Here is an 18557-nt window from a genome sequence, read left to right on the forward strand (position 1 = left end):
AACTCATAGTGACACATTTTAAAGCTGTGAGGCCTCGGGCCAAAGCGGACAATATCACAAGTGGGCTGGGCCGTGACATTTGGTATCAGAGCGACTCCGCGTGGGCTTGGGACGGTGGGGCAAACCTTAGCGAGGACGCTGAGTCCCCAAAAGGGGGGGGATGAGAAGGCCCTTAGGCTAAATCCCACATCGCTAAACCACGGGAGAGATGCTGGGCGTTTAGATGAGCGTGTAGCAACCCATTGTGACGTGTTTTAAAGCCGTGAGACCTCGGGCAAAAGCGGACAATATCACAAGTGGGCTGGGCCGTGACATTTGGTATCAGAGCAACTTCGCGTGGGTTTGAGATGGTGGGGAAAACCTCAGGGAGGATGCTGTGTCCCGAAAAGGGGGGTGAGATGGTCCTTAGGCAAAATCCCACATCGCTAAACCTCGGGAGAAATGTTGGACATTTAGATAAGCGTGTAGCAATCCATTGTGACGCGTTTTAAAGCCGTGAGGCGTCGAGCCAAAGTGGATAATATTACAAGTGGGCTGGGCCGTGACATCTTCTTTGTTTCTCTTCTATAACATTTCATATAGTCACACATTACACACATATTTCTACAACTTTATATAGCTTTAGGGACGGTTTTTAAAACCTGTCGCGAATTTGACGACGGTCTTAAATCTGTCGCTATTTTAGCGACGGATAATTAGCAACGAAAAAACCGTCGCTAATTAGCAAAAATCGTCGCCATAAGTCACTCAAAATTTTCTTAAAAATTCAGAGACTTTTGATATTTTATGCTATTTAGCATCACTTCATTAGCTCAAGAATATATACCGAACATGTTTATTGCAAAGGACAACAGCACCACCACGTTGAAGAAGAAGACCACCCAGGGTCAGAAAAAGATTGAAATCAAGAAAATCGAGAACCTTAGCAACCGGCAAGTAACCTTCTTCAAGCGGCGCGTGGGACTGTTCAAGCAAGCAAGCAAGCTCTGCATCCTCAGCGGCGCAGAAGTAGCCATTATCGTCCACTCGCCGGGGAAGCGCGTGTTTGCGTTCGGACATACCACAACGGATGCCGTGGTCGGCCGCTTCCTGAAAGACATGTCGGAGGCCGGAAGCGGGGCGAGAGTTGGGAACACTGCGCCTCCACAGCAAAGGTACGAGAGTTTAACAAGCATTATATGGATATGTGCAAGGAGCTGGAGGCGAAGAAGAAGCGGAAGGAGTTGATCGAGGCGCAGAAGAGGACTGCGGAGGGCTCTGGGTACAACGTGGGAGGAGGGTTCTGGAGGGACGATCCAGTGGATTCTATGGATGTGGAGGAGCTAGAGCAGTACGTGGCAGCCCTTGGGGAGTTTATTAATAATGTAACGATGAGAGCAAATGACTTGATACATGCACAGAGTTCCAATTCTCTGTCGGTGCAGCCTTTGCCGATCACCATCTTTGCAGGCCTTTTAAGTCTCGACGTGGAGGGGTGCTTGACGTTCGGCAACACCACGTCGATTTTGAACCAGAATCCGGCTACTCGTAGCTTTGATTACGGTAACGACAAATAATTAGGGACGGTTCTAGAACACCCCTCCACATCGAGACTTGAAAGCCCTGCAAAGGTGGTGATCCGCAAAGGCTGCACCGACAGAAAATTGGAAATCTGTGCATGCATCATGTCATTTGCTCTCAACGTTACATTATTAATCAATTCCCTAAGGGCTGCCATGTATTGCTCCAGCTCCTCCACATCCATAGAATCCACTGGATCGTCCCACCAGAACCCTCCTCCCACCTTGTGCCCATAGCCCTCCGCAGTCCTCTTCTGCACTTCGATCAACTCCTTCCGCTTCTTCTCCGTCTCCAGCTCCTTCACATATCCATATAATGCTTGTTAAACTCCCGTGCCTTTGCTGTGGATGCGTAGTTCTCCCAACTCTCGCCGCCGCTTCCGGGCTCCGACATGTCTTTCAGGAAGCGGTCGACCACGACATCCGTTGTTTGATGTCCGAACGCAAACACGCGCTTCTCCAACGAGTGGAAATAATGGCTACTTCTGCACTGCTGAGGATGCAGAGCTCGCTTGCTTTCTTGAACAGTCCCACGCGCCACTTGGAGAATGTTACTTGCCAGTTGCTCAGGTTCTCGATTTTCTTGATTTCAATCTTTTTCCGACCTTGGGTGGTCTTCCTCTTCAACGTGGTGGTGCTGTTGTCCTTTGCAATCAACATGTTCGGTATATTCTTGAGCTAATGAAGTGATGCTAAATAGCATAAAATATCAAAAGGCTCTGAATTTTTAAGAAAATCTTGAGTGACTTATGGCGACGGTTTTTGCTAATTAGCGATGGTTTTTTAGTCGCTAATTATCCGTCGCTAAAATAACGACAGATTTAAGACCGTCGTCAAATTCGCGACAGGTTTTAAAAATCGTCCCTAAAGCTATATAAAGTTGGAGAAATATGTGTGTAGTGTGTGACTATGTGAAATGTTATAGAAGAGAAACAAAGAAGATGTCACGGCCCAGCCCACTTGTAATATTGTCCACTTTGGCTCGACGCCTCACGGCTTTAAAACGCGTCACAATGGGTTGCTACACGCTCATCTAAATGTCCAACATCTCTCCCGTGGTTTAGCGATTTGGGATTTCGCCTAAGGACCTTAATAGAAAAAGGAATGAGGAAAACCAACTAGAAGATAAATAAATTCCTAGCCACTTACCCATTAATCCACAGTAGTAGAATTTTTGGTTTTTACTTCGCCGCTGGTTACTTCGGCGATTATTAATTATGAAGTAGTATATACCAATCAACTTTGATAATAACACCGACGAAGTAAAACATTATTTTTTACTTCACAATTTAAAAAACACGAGCTTCACTTCTAATTTTTTGAAACATTTACTTCGACAGCGTTGTTTTGATGAAGTAAAAAGTTAAAAAAATTTGAAATTTATATTTAGTGAAGTAAAAAATGAACCATAGTTTTAATTTATTTCCCTTAAATTATATCTTAATTTAATGATGAAGTAATAAAATACAAAATAACTCGTTATATTAATTATTTCACTACAATACAAAAAATGAAGTCTTTTAAATCTACTACTAAATTAAATGATGAAGTAATAAAATACAAAATAACTCGTCATATTAAAATTGCGTCGGAGTTAAAGAAAATTTATTTCACCACAACTCAATAATTATGAAGTCGTTCTCTATTAATTACTTCACTACAATACAAAAAAATGAAGTCTTTTAAATCTATTACTTCGTCATTAAATGTAAATTGTGAAGAAAAGATCAAATGTTTGAACAAACAAAAAAACAAATATGTTAGCAACGGTTTTTAACAAATCGTCGCAAATACTACAAACCGTCGCTATTCTAAAATTAGCGACGATTATCTAAAACCGTTACTAAATAAATCGGCGATAGTTTAAAGAAACTGTAAACCCAAAAACAATATTTCCACATAATAACGTAGGCTCAAGAAGGCCCTTAGGCGAAATCCCACATCGCTAAACCACGAGAGAGATGTTGGGCATTTAGATGAGCATGTAGCAACTCATAGTGACACATTTTAAAGCCGTGAGGCATCGGGCCAAAGCGGACAATATCACAAATGGGCTGGGCCGTGACATTTGGTATCAGAGCGACTCCGCGTGGGCTTGGGACGGTGGGGAAAACCTTAGCGAGGACGCTGAGTCCCCAAAGGGGGGGATGAGAAGGCCCTTAGGCGAAATCCCACATCGCTAAACCACGGGAGAGATGCTGGGAATTTAGATGAGCGTGTAGCAACCCATTGTGACGCGTTTTAAAGCCGTGAGACCTCGGGCAAAAGCGGACAATATCACAAGTGGGCTGGGCCGTGACATTTGGTATCAGAGCGACTCCGCGTGGGCTTGAGATGGTGGGGCAAACCTCAGCGAGGACGCTGTGTCCCGAAAAGGGGGGTGAGAAGGTCCTTAGGCGAAATCCCACATCGCTAAACCACGGGAGAGATGTTGGACATTTAGATGAGCGTGTAGCAACCCATTGTGACGCGTTTTAAAGCCGTGAGGCGTCGAGCCAAAGTGGACAATATTACAAGTGGGCTGGGCCGTGACATCTTCTTTGTTTCTCTTCTATAACATTTCACATAGTCACACATTACACACATATTTCTCAAACTTTATATAGCTTTAGGGACGGTTTTTAAAACCTGTCGCGAATTTGACGACGGTCTTAAATCTGTCGCTATTTTAGCGACGGATATTTAGCAACGAAAAAACCGTCGCTAATTAGCAAAAATCGTCGCCATAAGTCAGTCAAGATTTTCTTATAAATTCAGAGCCTTTTGATATTTTATGCTATTTACCATCACTTCATTAGCTCAAGAATATACCGAACATGTTTATTGCAAAGGACAACAGCACCACCACGTTGAAGAAGAAGACCACCCAGGGTCGGAAAAATATTGAAATCAAGAAAATCGAGAACCTGAGCAACAGGCAAGTAACCTTCTTCAAGCGGCGCGTGGGACTGTTCAAGAAAGCAAGCAAGCTCTGCATCCTCAGTGGCGCAGAAGTAGCCATTATCGTCCACTCGCTGGGGAAGCGCGTGTTTGCGTTCGGACATACCACAACGGATGCCGTGGTCGGCCGCTTCCTGAAAGACATGTCGGAGGCCGGAAGCGGGGCGAGAGTTGGGAACACTGCGCCTCCACAACAAAGGTACGAGAGTTTAACAAGCATTATATGGATATGTGCAAGGAGCTGGAGGCGGAGAAGAAGCGGAAGGAGTTGATCGAGGCGCAAAAGAGGACTGCGGAGGGCTATGGGTACAACGTGGGATGAGGGTTCTGGAGGGACGATCCAGTGGATTCTATGGATGTGGAGGAGCTGGAGCAGTACATGGCAGCCCTTGGGGATTTTATTAATAATGTAACGATGAGAGCAAATGACTTGATGCATGCACAGAGTTCCAATTCTCCGTCGGTGCAGCCTTTGCCGATCTCCATCTTTGCAGGCCTTTTAAGTCTCGACGTGGAGGGGTGCTTGACGTTCGGCAACACCACGTCGATTTTGAACCAGAATCCGGCTACTCGTAGCTTTGATTACGGTAATGACAAATAATTATGGACGGTTCTAGAACACCCCTCCACATCGAGACTTGAAAGCCCTGCAAAGGTGGTGATCGGCAAAGGCTGCACCGACAGAAAATTGGAAATCTGTGCATGCATCATGTCATTTTCTCTCATCGTTACATTATTAATCAACTCCCTAAAGGCTGCCATGTATTGCTCCAGCTCCTCCACATCCATAGAATCCACTAGATCGTCCCACCAGAACCCTCCTCCCACGTTGTGCCCATAGCCCATAGCCCTCCGCAGTCCTCTTCTGCACTTCGATCAACTCCTTCCGCTTCTTCTCCGCCTCCAGCTCCTTGCACATATCCATACAATGCTTGTTAAACTCCCGTGCCTTTGTTGTGGATGCGCAGTTCTCCCAACTCTCGCCGCCGCTTCCGGGCTCCGACATGTCTTTCCGGAAGCGGGCGACCACGACATCCGTTGTTTGATGTCCGAATGCAAACACGTGCTTCCCGAGCGAGTGGACGATAATGGCTATTTCTGCGCCGCTGAGGATGCAGAGCTCGCTTGCTTTCTTGAACAGTCCCACGCGCCGCTTGGAGAATGTTACTTGCCAGTTGCTCAGGTTCTCGATTTTCTTGATTTCAATCTTTTTCCGACCTTGGGTGGTCTTCCTCTTCAACGCGGTGGTGCTGTTGTCCTTTGCAATCAACATGTTCGGTATATTCTTGAGCTAATGAAGTGATGCTAAATAGCATAAAATATCAAAAGGCTCTAATTTTTAAGAAAATCTTAAGTGACTTATGGCGACGGTTTTTGAAAAACCGTCGCTACTTAGCGACGGGTTTTGAGTCGCTAAAATAGCGATCGATTTAAGACCGTCGTCAAATTTGTGACAGATTTTAAAAACCGTCCCTAAAACTATATAAAATTGAAGAAGTATGTGTGAATATGTGAAATGTAATAGAAGAGAAACAAAGAAGATGTGACGGTCCAGCTCACTTTTGATATTGTCCGCTTTGGTCCGAGGCCTCACGGCTTTAAAACACGTCACAATGGGTGGCTACCCGCTCATCTAAATGCCCAACATCTCTCCTGTGGTTTAGCGATGTGGATTTCGCCTAAGGGCCTTCTCACCCCCCCCCCCCCCCCCCTTTCTAGACTCAGCGTCCTCGCTGAGGTTTGCCCCACCATCCCAAGCCCACGCGGAGTCGTTCTGATACCAAATGTCACGACCTAGCCCACTTGCGATATTATCCGCTTTGTATAGTGTATATATATAGGGGTTAAAACGTAATTTCTTCAAGGAATCAATTACTAAGCCACCTTTCATGATCCAAACATGCAAATGAGACCCCCCCTATAAATTCCTGGTCTCTTCATTCTTTCGAAAATCCAACCTCATAAAACAGTTTCAGCCCCTGCATCTCCACAAACTAAGACCCATGGCCACCAAATTCATAAACCCCACAGAAAGTAATTCCCTGAACTTCCAAAAGTTTAAAAAGAAACCCAAGAGTTCCAGTCCAAAATCCTTCTGGGGTTTCCTGTTATCCCTTCTTCTTTAAGTTTCCATTTTCTACGCTTTCAATCTCTCAACTTCAACCCTTTTATGCACCACCAAATTCTGATTCTTCATATCAAACACTCTTATCTTCATAATTGCAGCTGATTTTGGCGCATTCTCTTCGTCAAAAGAAGCTGAATTTTACAAAGAATAAGCGAGATACTCAAATGCCATGAAAGCCACCGATCGCGTTCCCTTTCCTTTCCAGCTCCAACACCCGAAAATTGTTGAAATAACATTAACGGAAAATGATCAGAAAGAAGAAGATTACGAAAACCTCAAGAAAAGATAATAAACATGATGTGCAGTAGCACTACAAAAAACGATGATCCTCATGAACCCGAGGTAAATAAACCCGATATCAGCTTCTTCGTCCAAGAAAAAAAGGCTCACACAGAAAACGTCCTGAGTGAAAATTTCGACACGAAGAAGCAAGAAATAATCAATATTCCACCAGTTAAAAATGAAGCCCATGCAGTAAAGAAAAGGCCGAGAGCGACAAGTTTTCGAAGTAACTCCGCTACTACGCTAGAAATAACATCAAAAATAGATGAAAAGTTGGTTCTGAAGAGAACATTGTCAGAGGAACATGAGGAGCCACTGAGGTTTGAAGAAAACAATGAGTATTCGAGGATGTCCGATGAAGAACTGAACAGAAGAGTGGAAGAATTTATTCGAAGGTTTAACACAGACAGATTAGGCTTCAAGCATCCAAGAGCCGACAAAACTTTGCAGTAGGCAATGCACAAAATTTAGAATATTGATCCGATCGATCGAACCCCCTCACTTTTGAATGTGAATCAAAAGCATGTTCATTTTTCTTTCTTTTTTGCTGTGTTAAATATTTGTGTAAGAATACGTTGTTCGACAGACAATATATTATAGCTAATATAACCAAATTGGTATAAAATAATAAATTTGTGTTTTATCATAATTAAATGTTGTGCCAGATGTTACAACTTCTCGGACAACATGCAGCGAAAAATCAAAGTTTATAACACAAATTTGCTTGACATAAATAAATGGACAAGATTAAATATGCATAAGTATAAATATTTGGGCGGTGCCTTATGGCAAAAATTAATCACTAGAAAACCAAAACGTTTACACAAAAACCTATCACTAGCGATTTTGACAAAAATCAATTTCCTCAACAAGTTGAGAAAATAAACGCTTTCTAAAACAAATAACTAGAGTAAAAACTTAATCAAGAAAGCAAAAACAAAAACGTGATCCCGAAAAGAACGAGCAACTAAAAACGATCTTCAGCCAACATCGTTACGGATGTTGTCTGTAGATGTTGGCAACATTCAGAGCAACACGGCAATCACAACTCTTCAAAACAACGTCTTTGTAGAATTATTTGTCTCTGAAATCTCAACGTGCAAAAGTGCATCAGTTATGCATTCATGAAAACTTCCAAGTGAAGAGTGAAAAACAAAACGGTCGACTCCTCTTCAAAACAACAACGCCTTTGTAGGATGTTTTTCTATGATAACCATGACGTGCAAAAGTTCCTGTATATTGATCAATGAAGAGAGAGAGCAGAGAGAGAGCCGTAAAGGGAGAAAGTCACAATGAGGTCCTTGATCTCCTATTTCTAGATGTAGACTTTATCTCCACAAAGAAACCTATTTCATAAGGAAAGTAGAGTTTTATTATAAATAAACTTTATTTAAACATTGATATCATATCTCATTAAATCTTTATAATAAATATCATATCTAGAATATATATTTCCATAATTATCTCATTATCATAGAAAGGCAAAATCACATTAAATATTATACTCAATTAAATCAACAAGGAAAAATAATATTAGGGAAATTGTTCAAATCAAGAAATGCATCAATTAAATTCTGAATTATTATTTCCCTTCAATCTATCCCTTTTTGCCTTTCTTGGACAAAATGATATCAAACCCATTTATCCTTGTTTATCTCACATCAACTCCCCCTGAGTTAGAGAACTTTTATCCCCCTGAATAAAATACTGTTAGTACGGGTGTTATTAGAATTGTTGGCTAAACTTGAGACAACACCTGCAACAGTTTCATTAACAGTTTATAAGGCAACTACATCTGGGCAGAGAGAGAAACCTAGACAGAGATATTAGAAAAATAAAAGCACAAACAGAAACATTAAAAAAAACTCTAAACATCATCATCTCTTCCATCCTCTTCTACATCATCCTCCTCATCCTCATCATCATCCTCCTCATCCTCATCACCCTTGGTCCCGGATGGACCAGCTGTTTGATCATCTCCCCCTTTTTGTCCGGGAAAGACTGCTACGTCCAAAAAGAGCCGAAAGTTCCTAGCCATAGCTTCATAGTAGGCAATATCAGTCTTGGCTTGGTCAATCATTTTCATGGCATTATCAATAGTGGCCTTGGCTTGCTCAACCTTCGCCATAGCATGGTCAATGTGGGCGTGAGCATCAGGCACAGAGATCATGATGTAATCAGCGGTCATTGGAGGAGCATGAGGGCTGCGCGGTCTAGTAGTTGCTGCAGAAGCATGAGAGGGGGCTGACCAAGGAAGATCCACCTTCCTATTTCCCTTGAAGAGTGCAGAAGCAATTTTGAACGGTTCACCAAGGTCAGATAATTGTTCATTGATATCTCGAACAAAACCTTGTGATATCAGCACTCCGTAGATTACGCTTGGAAACGACAACTTGGATAACTTGAGACCTCCGTCTGCATACTGAATCACAGTGTTGAAAACTAGCTGTCCAAAATTGAACGCCCCATCTGTCCCAATGGAGTACAGAACCAGTGTCACGCCCCGGGACGGGGGTTGGTTGACACTGGCGTTGCTCTCAAATTTACATTCGAAAACAACAAGCCTCAGAAGTACAGAATTTCAGAAACCAGTCTTTTATTCATAATAATCATTGTCTGTTACAGCTCAATGACAAGTGTTTTACAGCGGAAATGTAAAACCATAAAATTACAATGTCTGAACAGATGCAGCGGAAACTAAAACATAAATCAGAACTAAGAACAACGATCTTCATCACCAGCCCCAAAACTGACGTTGCTCCTCTTCTTCTATCAACTCTTCCTCGTTCTTATCTGAGATGGGTTTGGTGGGTGAGTGATATGATTGTCACTCAGTAAGCAGGGACGGGAATACCTCCCAGTTTCGAAATCATTTTCAACAAAAATAGTAATACAATAATATACAGAGACTCATCTTTTTAGAACAGAAATCAGATCACAGGTTTCAGAACAGAAATCAGAATTAGTAAGCACTGAGCACGTTAGTGAATTTCATGGCTAAACTGATATCAGTCCCCTATATGTTCTCTCCTCTAAGGGGTGAGGCCAGAATCAGAATCAGAATCAGAATTCAGAAATGTTCAGAATATATATTCCTACCATTAGTTCACTAGGGAGTTTCAGTGCTTCAAAATCATATATATCAGAAATACACATACAGAAACTGTACTTTAAAACAGAATTTCCAAACAGATTTCAAGATATTTATATATAAGCTCACTTACCGTGATTTGCTAAAAGTGTTTCGGTTGAAGTTTACTGAATTTGGCTGCTCTCGCTACTGGATTATGCTGCTTGACAAAGACACTCTCTCTTAACTCGAAATTTAAGTGATAATCTCAAAGCTTTTGTAACCCATTTCAGAGACTTGAGGGTGTTATTTATAGGCCAAAATCTGACTGTTAGCCTCCTTATTAATGACCATAATCTGCCATTAACAGCCTTTATTCCATGTTAATGCTTCAGTTACAAGTTTAAGTTGAATCAGTAACTGTCTGCTGCTTTCTCGCTCTTCTGCTGCTGCTGATTTCTAGCCCTTCTGCTGCTGCTGCTTTCTAGCTCTTCTGCTGCTGCTGAAAACTGTTGAAACATTTCTAGCTGCTGGAAATTCAGGTTCTCACATCCCTCCCTCCTTATGAGAAGTTTTGTCCTCGAAACTTGGTTGAACATGCTCCTCAAAGAGATAAGGATATTGATCTCGCATTTTTTCTTCCAATTCCCAATTAGCTTCTCTTTCGGTGTAGTTGGACCATTGTATTTTGACATATGGAATAATTCGTCGCCTCAGTACTTGGTCTTTGAAATCCACAATTCGAATCGGGATTTCTTCATACTTCAGCTCTTCGTTTAGATTGCTCTCAACCAAAAGTGGTCCAGTTTCCAAAATGTGGCTTGGATCAGAAATGTATCTCCTCAGCTGCGAGACGTGGAATACATTATGAATTCTCGACATTTCGGGTGGGAGTGCTAATCTATAAGCAAGTGTTCCCACTTTTTCAAGAATTTCAAATGGTCCGACGTATCTGGGATTCAGTTTCCCATCCTTATTGAATCGGATTACACCCTTCATGGGTGACACTTTCACATAAGCCTTCTCTCCAATTTCGAATTCCACGGGCCTTCTTTTCAAGTCAGCCCAACTTTTCTGTCGATCTTGTGCAGCTTTTAATCTTTCTTTGATCAGAGCAACTTTATCCACTGTTTCTTGGATCAGTTCGGGTCCCACAATGGCTTTTTCCCGACTTCATCCCAATATAGTGGTGATCGACATTTTCGTCCATACAAAGCTTTGTATGGTGCCATTCCAATGCTGATGTGGTAACTATTATTGTATGCGAACTCGATTAAGGGCAGATGTTCGCTCCAATTACCACTGAAGTCTAGAGCACATGCTCTCAGCATATCTTCTAGGGTTTGAATCGTCCTCTCTGTTTGGCCTTCGGTCTGAGGATGATAGGCCGTGCTAAGAGTAATTTTGGTCCCCATAGCTTGTTGAAAGCTCTTCCAAAAGCGGGATTTAAACCTCGGATCTCTGTCTGACAGTATGCTAGCTGGAACTCCATGCAATCGTACGATCTCATTCATGTACAATGTGGCTAGCTTGTACAAATTATAATTCATGCGGACGGGTAAGAAATGTGCAGATTTTGTGAGTCTATCTACGATTACCCAGATGCCATCATGACCTTTTCTCGTCTTGGGTAAACCCACAACGAAATCCATAGAAATATACTCCCATTTCCATTCTGGAATCTCTAGAGGTTGCAGAAGTCCTCCAGGTCTTTGGTGCTCTGCCTTGACCTGCTGGCATACGTGACACTTGGAAACAAATATTGCCACGTCTTTCTTCATTCCACTCCACCAAAAAAATTTCTTCAAATCTATGTACATCTTGGTACTGCCAGGATGGACTGAAAATTTTGATTTATGTGCTTCAGACATTACTTCTTGTCGAAGGTTATCGATGTCTGGTACACACAATCATCCTTTCATCCACAAGATTCTTTTGTTATCGATTTCAAAATCTGGTGATTTTCCTTCTTTAACTTGCTCTTTTAGTTTCACCAAAGCGGAATCTCTATCTTGACTCATCTTGATTGTCTCTCGAAGACATGGTTGTGCTGAAAGTGATGTTAGGATTACCTTACTCATATTCTTTCGACTTAAAGCATCTGCTACCTTGTTGGCTTTGCCTGGATGGTAGCTTATCGTCAAGTCGTAATCTTTCATGAGTTCGATCCATCGTCTTTGTCTCATATTTAGTTCCTTTTGTGTGAACAAATATTTGAAACTTTGGTGATCGGTGAAAATCTCACACTTGGCTCCATAAAGATAATGTCTCCAAATCTTTAGTGCAAATACCATTGCAGCTAGTTCGAGGTCATGCGTTGGGTAATTTTGTTCATACGGTTTCAACTGCCTTGATGCGTATGCAATCACCCTTCCCTCTTGCATGAGTACACATCCTAAACCTTCTTTAGATGCATCACTGTATACGGTGTAGTCCTTACCTTCCATAGATAATACCAGCACCGGTGTCGATGTAAGCTTCTTCTTCAAAGTTTCGAAGCTTTGCTCACATTTTTCATTCCATTGAAACTTAGAATTCTTCTGTGTGAGCTTGGTGAGAGGTATGGCTATTGAGGAAAATCCTTCAACAAATTTTCGGTAATAGCCTGCTAGTCCCAAGAAGCTTCGAATTTCTGTCGCATTCTTCGGTCTAGGCCAATCTGAGATTGCCTCTACTTTCTTAGGATCTACCGATACTCCTGCTGCTGATATTAAGTGCCCCAAGAAAGTGACGCTTTCTAGCCAAAATTCGCATTTCTTGAACTTGGCGTACAGTTCTTTTTCTCTCAGCTTCTGGAGGGTGAGACAAAGATGTTCTTTATGGTCTTCTTCACTTGACGAATATTCTAAAATGTCGTAGATGAATACCACAATAAACTTGTCAAGAAATGGTTTAAACACTCTGTTCATGAGATCCATGAATACTGCCGGAGCGTTTGTTAATCCGAATGGCATTACTGTGAACTCATAGTGTCCGTACCTTGTTCTGAAGGTTGTCTTCGGAATATCGTCTGATTTGACCTTCAATTGGTGGTAGCCTGACCTTAAGTCGAGCTTGGAAAAGACTGAAGCTCCTTTGAGTTGGTCAAACAAGTCATCTATCCTTGGAAGCGGATACTTGTTTTTTATCGTGATCTTGTTCAGCTCTCTGTAATCGATACACATCCTCATACTTCCGTCCTTCTTCTTTACAAATAGGACAGGAGCTCTCCACGGAGATGCGCTTGGTCGGATTTGCTTCTTGTCCAACAACTCTTGAAGTTGCTCTTTGAGTTCTTTCAACTCTGTTGGAGCCATTCGGTATGGTGCTTTTGAGATTGGTGTAGCATTGGGCACTAAGTTAATCTCAAATTCCACTTCGCGATCGGGAAGTTCGCCAGGGAGTTCTTCAGGAAAGACATCCGGGAATTCTTGTACTACTGGAATCTCTTCTAGCGTAAGTGTGGTTTCTTTCTTTACCTCGCTTAACATAGCTAGGTAAACTTCTTCTCCACTTTTCATGGCTTTCCAAGTTTGAGAAGCAGAAAGAAGAGTCTTTCGTTCTTTGGTCTTGCCATTAAATACAAGTTTCTCTTGGTGTGTAGCTTGGATGGTTACCGTCTTTCCATGACAGTCAACTAAAGCATGATTCTTGGCTAACCAATCCATTCCAAGAATTACGTCGAATTCCACCATGTTTAGTTGAATCAGGTTTGCCTTGAAATTCTGATCTTCTATGAGAACACCAATATCCCGATATAGAGTGCGAGTTTCTAAGATTCGATTAGCAGGAGTGGCTACTCTATATGGTTCTTCTAAGTTATCAGGCTTAGCTCCTAACTTCTTGGCAAATCTCTTAGACATGAATGAATGCGTAGCACCACAATCAAATAACACATAAGCAGGTATATTATCGATTAGAATGGTACCAGCTACGACATCATTCGATTTGTCAGCTTCTTCTTGAGTGATAGCATAGACTCGAGCATTTAGCTTGTTCTCCTTAGGCTTTTTTGGAGTTGTTCCTCCTGCTGGCCCGTTCCTTGGATCTGGAAGAGGACATTGAGCAATGCGATGGTCCAACTTTCCACAACGGAAACAAGCTCCAGAATTCCTACGACATTCACCAGTGTGTGAATCCGCAAGTTTGGCACTTGACTCCTTCTTTGTTTGATTGAGAAGAAGTGGTTCCTTTGGATGGATCACTGGTAAATTGGTTGCTCGAAAACCTAGGCCTCTTGAATTGCTGGCCCGACTGGTACTGGCTTGGCTGAGGACGTTTGAGTTTGTTCTCGCCTTCACGCCTCTTGATGTCATTCTCAGCCCTGATGGCGGCTCCCATCAATTCATCAAAACTATTGGGCTCGATAACAGCAAGGGCAGATTGAATACGGCTGTTCAATCCCTTCTTGAAGCGATGCATCTTCAGGGCTTCGTCTCCCATGATGGTTGGTGAGTAAGTTCCCAATGAGTGGAACTTGGATGAATACTCCACCACTGTCATGTTTGGTTCTTCAACCAAGCTTTCAAATTCTAACAGATTCTGCACTCGAACTGCTGTCGGAAAGTACTGCCTCAGGAACGCCTCTTGGAACCTTTGCCAAGTGATAGGTCCCGCCTCTAACATAGCTGGTGAAACTCCTTCCCACCATTTGGCAGCTTTATCCACAAGAAATGGTGTAATAACATCTACTCTGATCCCTTGTGGAACCTCTAGTAGTCGAAGATGATTCTCCACCTCTTTCATCCAATTTTGTCCGACCTCAGGATCGGAGCTTCCATCAAAGTTTGGAATTCTTGCTCTTCGGAGAGCCTCGTAGTGCTGCTTCGTTCCATTCTGAGCTGGAGGTGGTGGTGGTGGTGGCTGATTAGCATTAGGGTTCACCAACCCTTGTAGCGTGGTTGCCACAATCATGGCTATGGCCATCAAATCGGCCGGACTGAGTCCAACCGCTGGTGGTTGTTGTTGTTGTTGTTGTTGTTGCTGCTGCGGTTGTGCTTCCTCATCGTTGCGGTTGTTGTTACGGTTGTTGTAACGAGGGTTGCGGTTGTTTCTTACTGGTCTTCCGTCCATTTCCTACAAATACGAAAGTTCTAAGGTTGATGGCAGACTATGGACTCAAGAAAAGAAACAAAATGATTGAGTAATTGCTTGAAATTTAAATATGAAACCAATGAATAAAATAACTTGTATTGATTTCCCAAGAAAGTGCAATTATAACTGAACTTTGAAATGAAAACAGAAATGCAAAATAGAACAAGTGTTATTACAAAGAAACAACTACTAATAAACTAATCTACTACTTCTCCTAATCCCAAATCCATAGGATCCTCTTCAACTTCTTCTTCCTCTTCTGGTTCTTCTTCAGGTTCATTTTGGTTGGCTATTACTGCTTGTAGATGTTCAATATGACCATGCAGAACTGCATTCTGGTCACTAAGAACTTCCACAGTATCCTGCAGCTCTTGAATCTGAGCATCAGTCTGTGCACTATATTGGTTATGCTGGTGCACGAGTTGATGGTTTTGATCCTTAAGTACTTGGATCTTCTCAACCAAGGTATCACGTAATTCGATTAACTCTGCAACAGTCTCTTGGGAGGTTTCAAACTATTCTTGAGTCTTCCTATTCCTCTCTTCTGCTTCATGCAGATAATGAGCATAACGTTGAACATCATGTCTCAACTGTTCTGCTCGACGCTCTAATTCATCTTTGTCCAGCTCTAGGCAGTAGTTATGTTCTTTTAGTTTCTCTAGCTTCCTTTCTAAGCTCTTAATGTAGCTACTCTAGTCTGCCATCTCCTACATCCAAAACATGAGGTAAAGGTTCAGAAATGATCTCAAGAATATGGATCGAGTTATAGACAAATACTGGAATGAACTTAATCCGTACTGCTTATACAATGAACAGAAGAAATAGCTCAAAATTTTTCGGTCTCAGAATTGCGTGAAAATTTTACTAAAAATCCTTCAAATCAAGAACATGAATGGTACCAAGTTTAGTGTAAAAATACCAAGCCATTTGAAAATGAAAATTCCTCAAAGTTTCAAAATTTTGGAAAATTTTACGAAAATGATGATATCACTATCTTAAAGAAGGATTTTGGGGTTCGTCGGCGGTGCTATAATGATTGATTTCTAGGTTAGGTTCTCCTCGTCGAGAGCTTTCCAACGCCTACTTTTAATAGTAAAAATTCCTCCTGGATCAAAAGTTATGGCCGTTTGAAGTTTGTGCGAAAAACACCCCAATTTCCATGCCATTTGCAAGTTCTACTGCATTTGCTTGCTGGAATACACTGTCTACTGCAATTCTGATGCTTCTGCAATCAGTCTGCTGCTTTTCCAGCATTGTCTGCTGCTTTTCAGTACTGTTAGAACCAGTCTGCTGCATTCCGAGTCTACTGACCCAGTCTTCTGCATTCAGATCTACTGGTTTCCATCTACTGGTTCTGGTTTCAGACTACTAGTCTGATACTACTGGTTTCCATCTACTGGTTCTGGTTTCAGACTACTGGTCTGATACTACTGGTCTACTGATTTGTTTCCCACTGATTTTCCTAACTGTACGTATTCGGTGTATCATTTCAGTAGTCTGTTACAATAGTTTATTTTCAGTAGTCTATTCCCGAAATTTTCAGAACTTATTTTCAGAAGTCTATTAGAACTCATTATTTCTAGTTCCTCCTTCCCAGATTATGAAACCCGGTTTTACTCTGATACCACTTAAATGTCACGCCCCGGGACGGGGGTTGGTTGACACCGGCGTTGCTCTCAAATTTACATTCGAAAACAACAAGCCTCAGAAGTACAGAATTTCAGAAACCAGTCTTTTATTCATAATAATCATTGTCTGTTACAGCTCAATGACAAGTGTTTTACAGCGGAAATGTAAAACCATAAAATTACAATGTCTGAACAGATGCAGCGGAAACTAAAACATAAATCAGAACTAAGAACAATGATCTTCATCACCAGCCCCAAAACTGACGTTGCTCCTCTTCTTCTATCAACTCTTCCTTGTTCTTATCTGAGATGGGTTTGGTGGGTGAGTGATATGATTGTCACTCAGTAAGCAGGGACGGGAATACCTCCCAGTTTCGAAATCATTTTCAACAAAAACAGTAATACAATAATATACAGAGACTCATCTTTTTAGAACAGAAATCAGATCACAGGTTTCAGAACAGAAATCAGAATTAGTAAGCACTGAGCACGTTAGTGAATTTCATGGCTAAACTGATATCATTCCCCTATATGTTCTCTCCTCTAAGGGGTGAGGCCAGAATCAGAATCAGAATCATAATTCAGAAATGTTCAGAATATATATTCCTACCATTAGTTCACTAGGGAGTTTCAGTGCTTCAAAATCATATATATCAGAAATACACATACAGAAACTGTACTTTAAAACAGAATTTCCAAACAGATTTCAAGATATTTATATATAAGCCCACTTACCGTGATTTGCTAAAAGTGTTTCGGTTGAAGTTTACTGAATTTGGCTGCTCTCGCTACTGGATTATGCTGCTTGACAAAGACACTCTCTCTTAACTCGAAATTTAAGTGATAATCTCAAAGCTTGTGTAACCCATTTCAGAGACTTGAGGGTGTTATTTATAGGCCAAAATCTGACTGTTAGCCTCCCTATTAATGACCATAATCTGTCATTAACAGCCTTTATTCCATGTTAATGCTTCAGTTACAAGTTTAAGTTGAATCAGTAACTGTCTGCTGCTTTCTCGCTCTTCTGCTGCTGCTGATTTCTAGCCCTTCTGCTGCTGCTGCTTTCTAGCTCTTCTGCTGATGCTGAAAACTGTTGAAATATTTCTAGCTGCTGGAAATTCAGGTTCTCACAACCAGTGCTTGGTGTCTCGTGACTGTGGTGGTGTTGGTGGAAGGGCTCCAATTGCGAAACCAGTTTGTGGAGGACCGAGTAGAATGTTGTGAGGTTGGCAGCTAGTAGCTTCTTTGGATGACTCGGAAATTGAGTAATAATGCCCCCAGTGAGTGTGGATGTGACTAGATGAATGTCAGGGGCAATTCCATCAACATCCCTCGTAGGAGTCTGGTAAAAGGCATTGATTACCGAGGGGTTGAAATTGTAGATCCGGTTCCTGACGAACACTTTCCCGTACTTCAATGATCGTTCATCATTTACTCCAGTGGAGAGGTTTGAGTAGAACTCCAGCACAGGCCATCGACTGAATGGTGTGACTGCTGAGACTATGGATAGCAGGGAACAATGTTTCAGGAAGGCAATCAAATTGTGCCTCTCAAAGGCATCAGTGTCGATGTTCTTCTCCTCGATGACGTCGCGATTCGCATAAAGATACAGTGTTGCTCAGTGTAGAACTTAGTGGCGAAAGTAGAGTCCAAATCATAGTCACTGAGGTCAGTGTGGTCCTCAGTGTTGGCAACATCCTATCCAGCAGGCTCATTGTCCTCAGAAGCAACATCTTCTTCGGAAGCTTTGTCAGTAGAACTGCTAGATTCAGGAGAACTTCCAGATTCTTGGGGAGCAACTAGATCAGTAGAAGCTTCAGCATTTTGATTCTTCAAGTTGGCCATAAATTGGGCCAACGTGACTTCCTCTTCAGTAG

The 18557-nt window shown here is 42.0% G+C and overlaps 1 protein-coding gene across 1 annotated transcript; it reads right to left on the reverse strand.

Annotated features, from left to right (window-relative positions):
* Window positions 1-5247: 5247 nt before the first annotated feature.
* On the reverse strand, window positions 5248-5772 carry LOC140821050 (agamous-like MADS-box protein AGL62). The gene has a single exon (XM_073181459.1). It carries the CDS (start codon window positions 5770-5772, stop codon window positions 5248-5250), a length of 525 nt encoding a protein of 174 aa, XP_073037560.1.
* Between the last annotated feature and the right edge of the window lie 12785 nt (window positions 5773-18557).

This window comes from Primulina eburnea, unplaced genomic scaffold (genome assembly GCF_022965805.1).
Source record: "Primulina eburnea isolate SZY01 unplaced genomic scaffold, ASM2296580v1 ctg3_ERROPOS2889059, whole genome shotgun sequence".
Classification (NCBI taxonomy): domain Eukaryota; kingdom Viridiplantae; phylum Streptophyta; class Magnoliopsida; order Lamiales; family Gesneriaceae; genus Primulina; species Primulina eburnea.

Bases quoted from the DNA above. Each gene is read 5' to 3' on its own strand.
- LOC140821050 (XM_073181459.1), bottom strand. From the start codon at position 5,772: ATGTTGATTGCAAAGGACAACAGCACCACCGCGTTGAAGAGGAAGACC.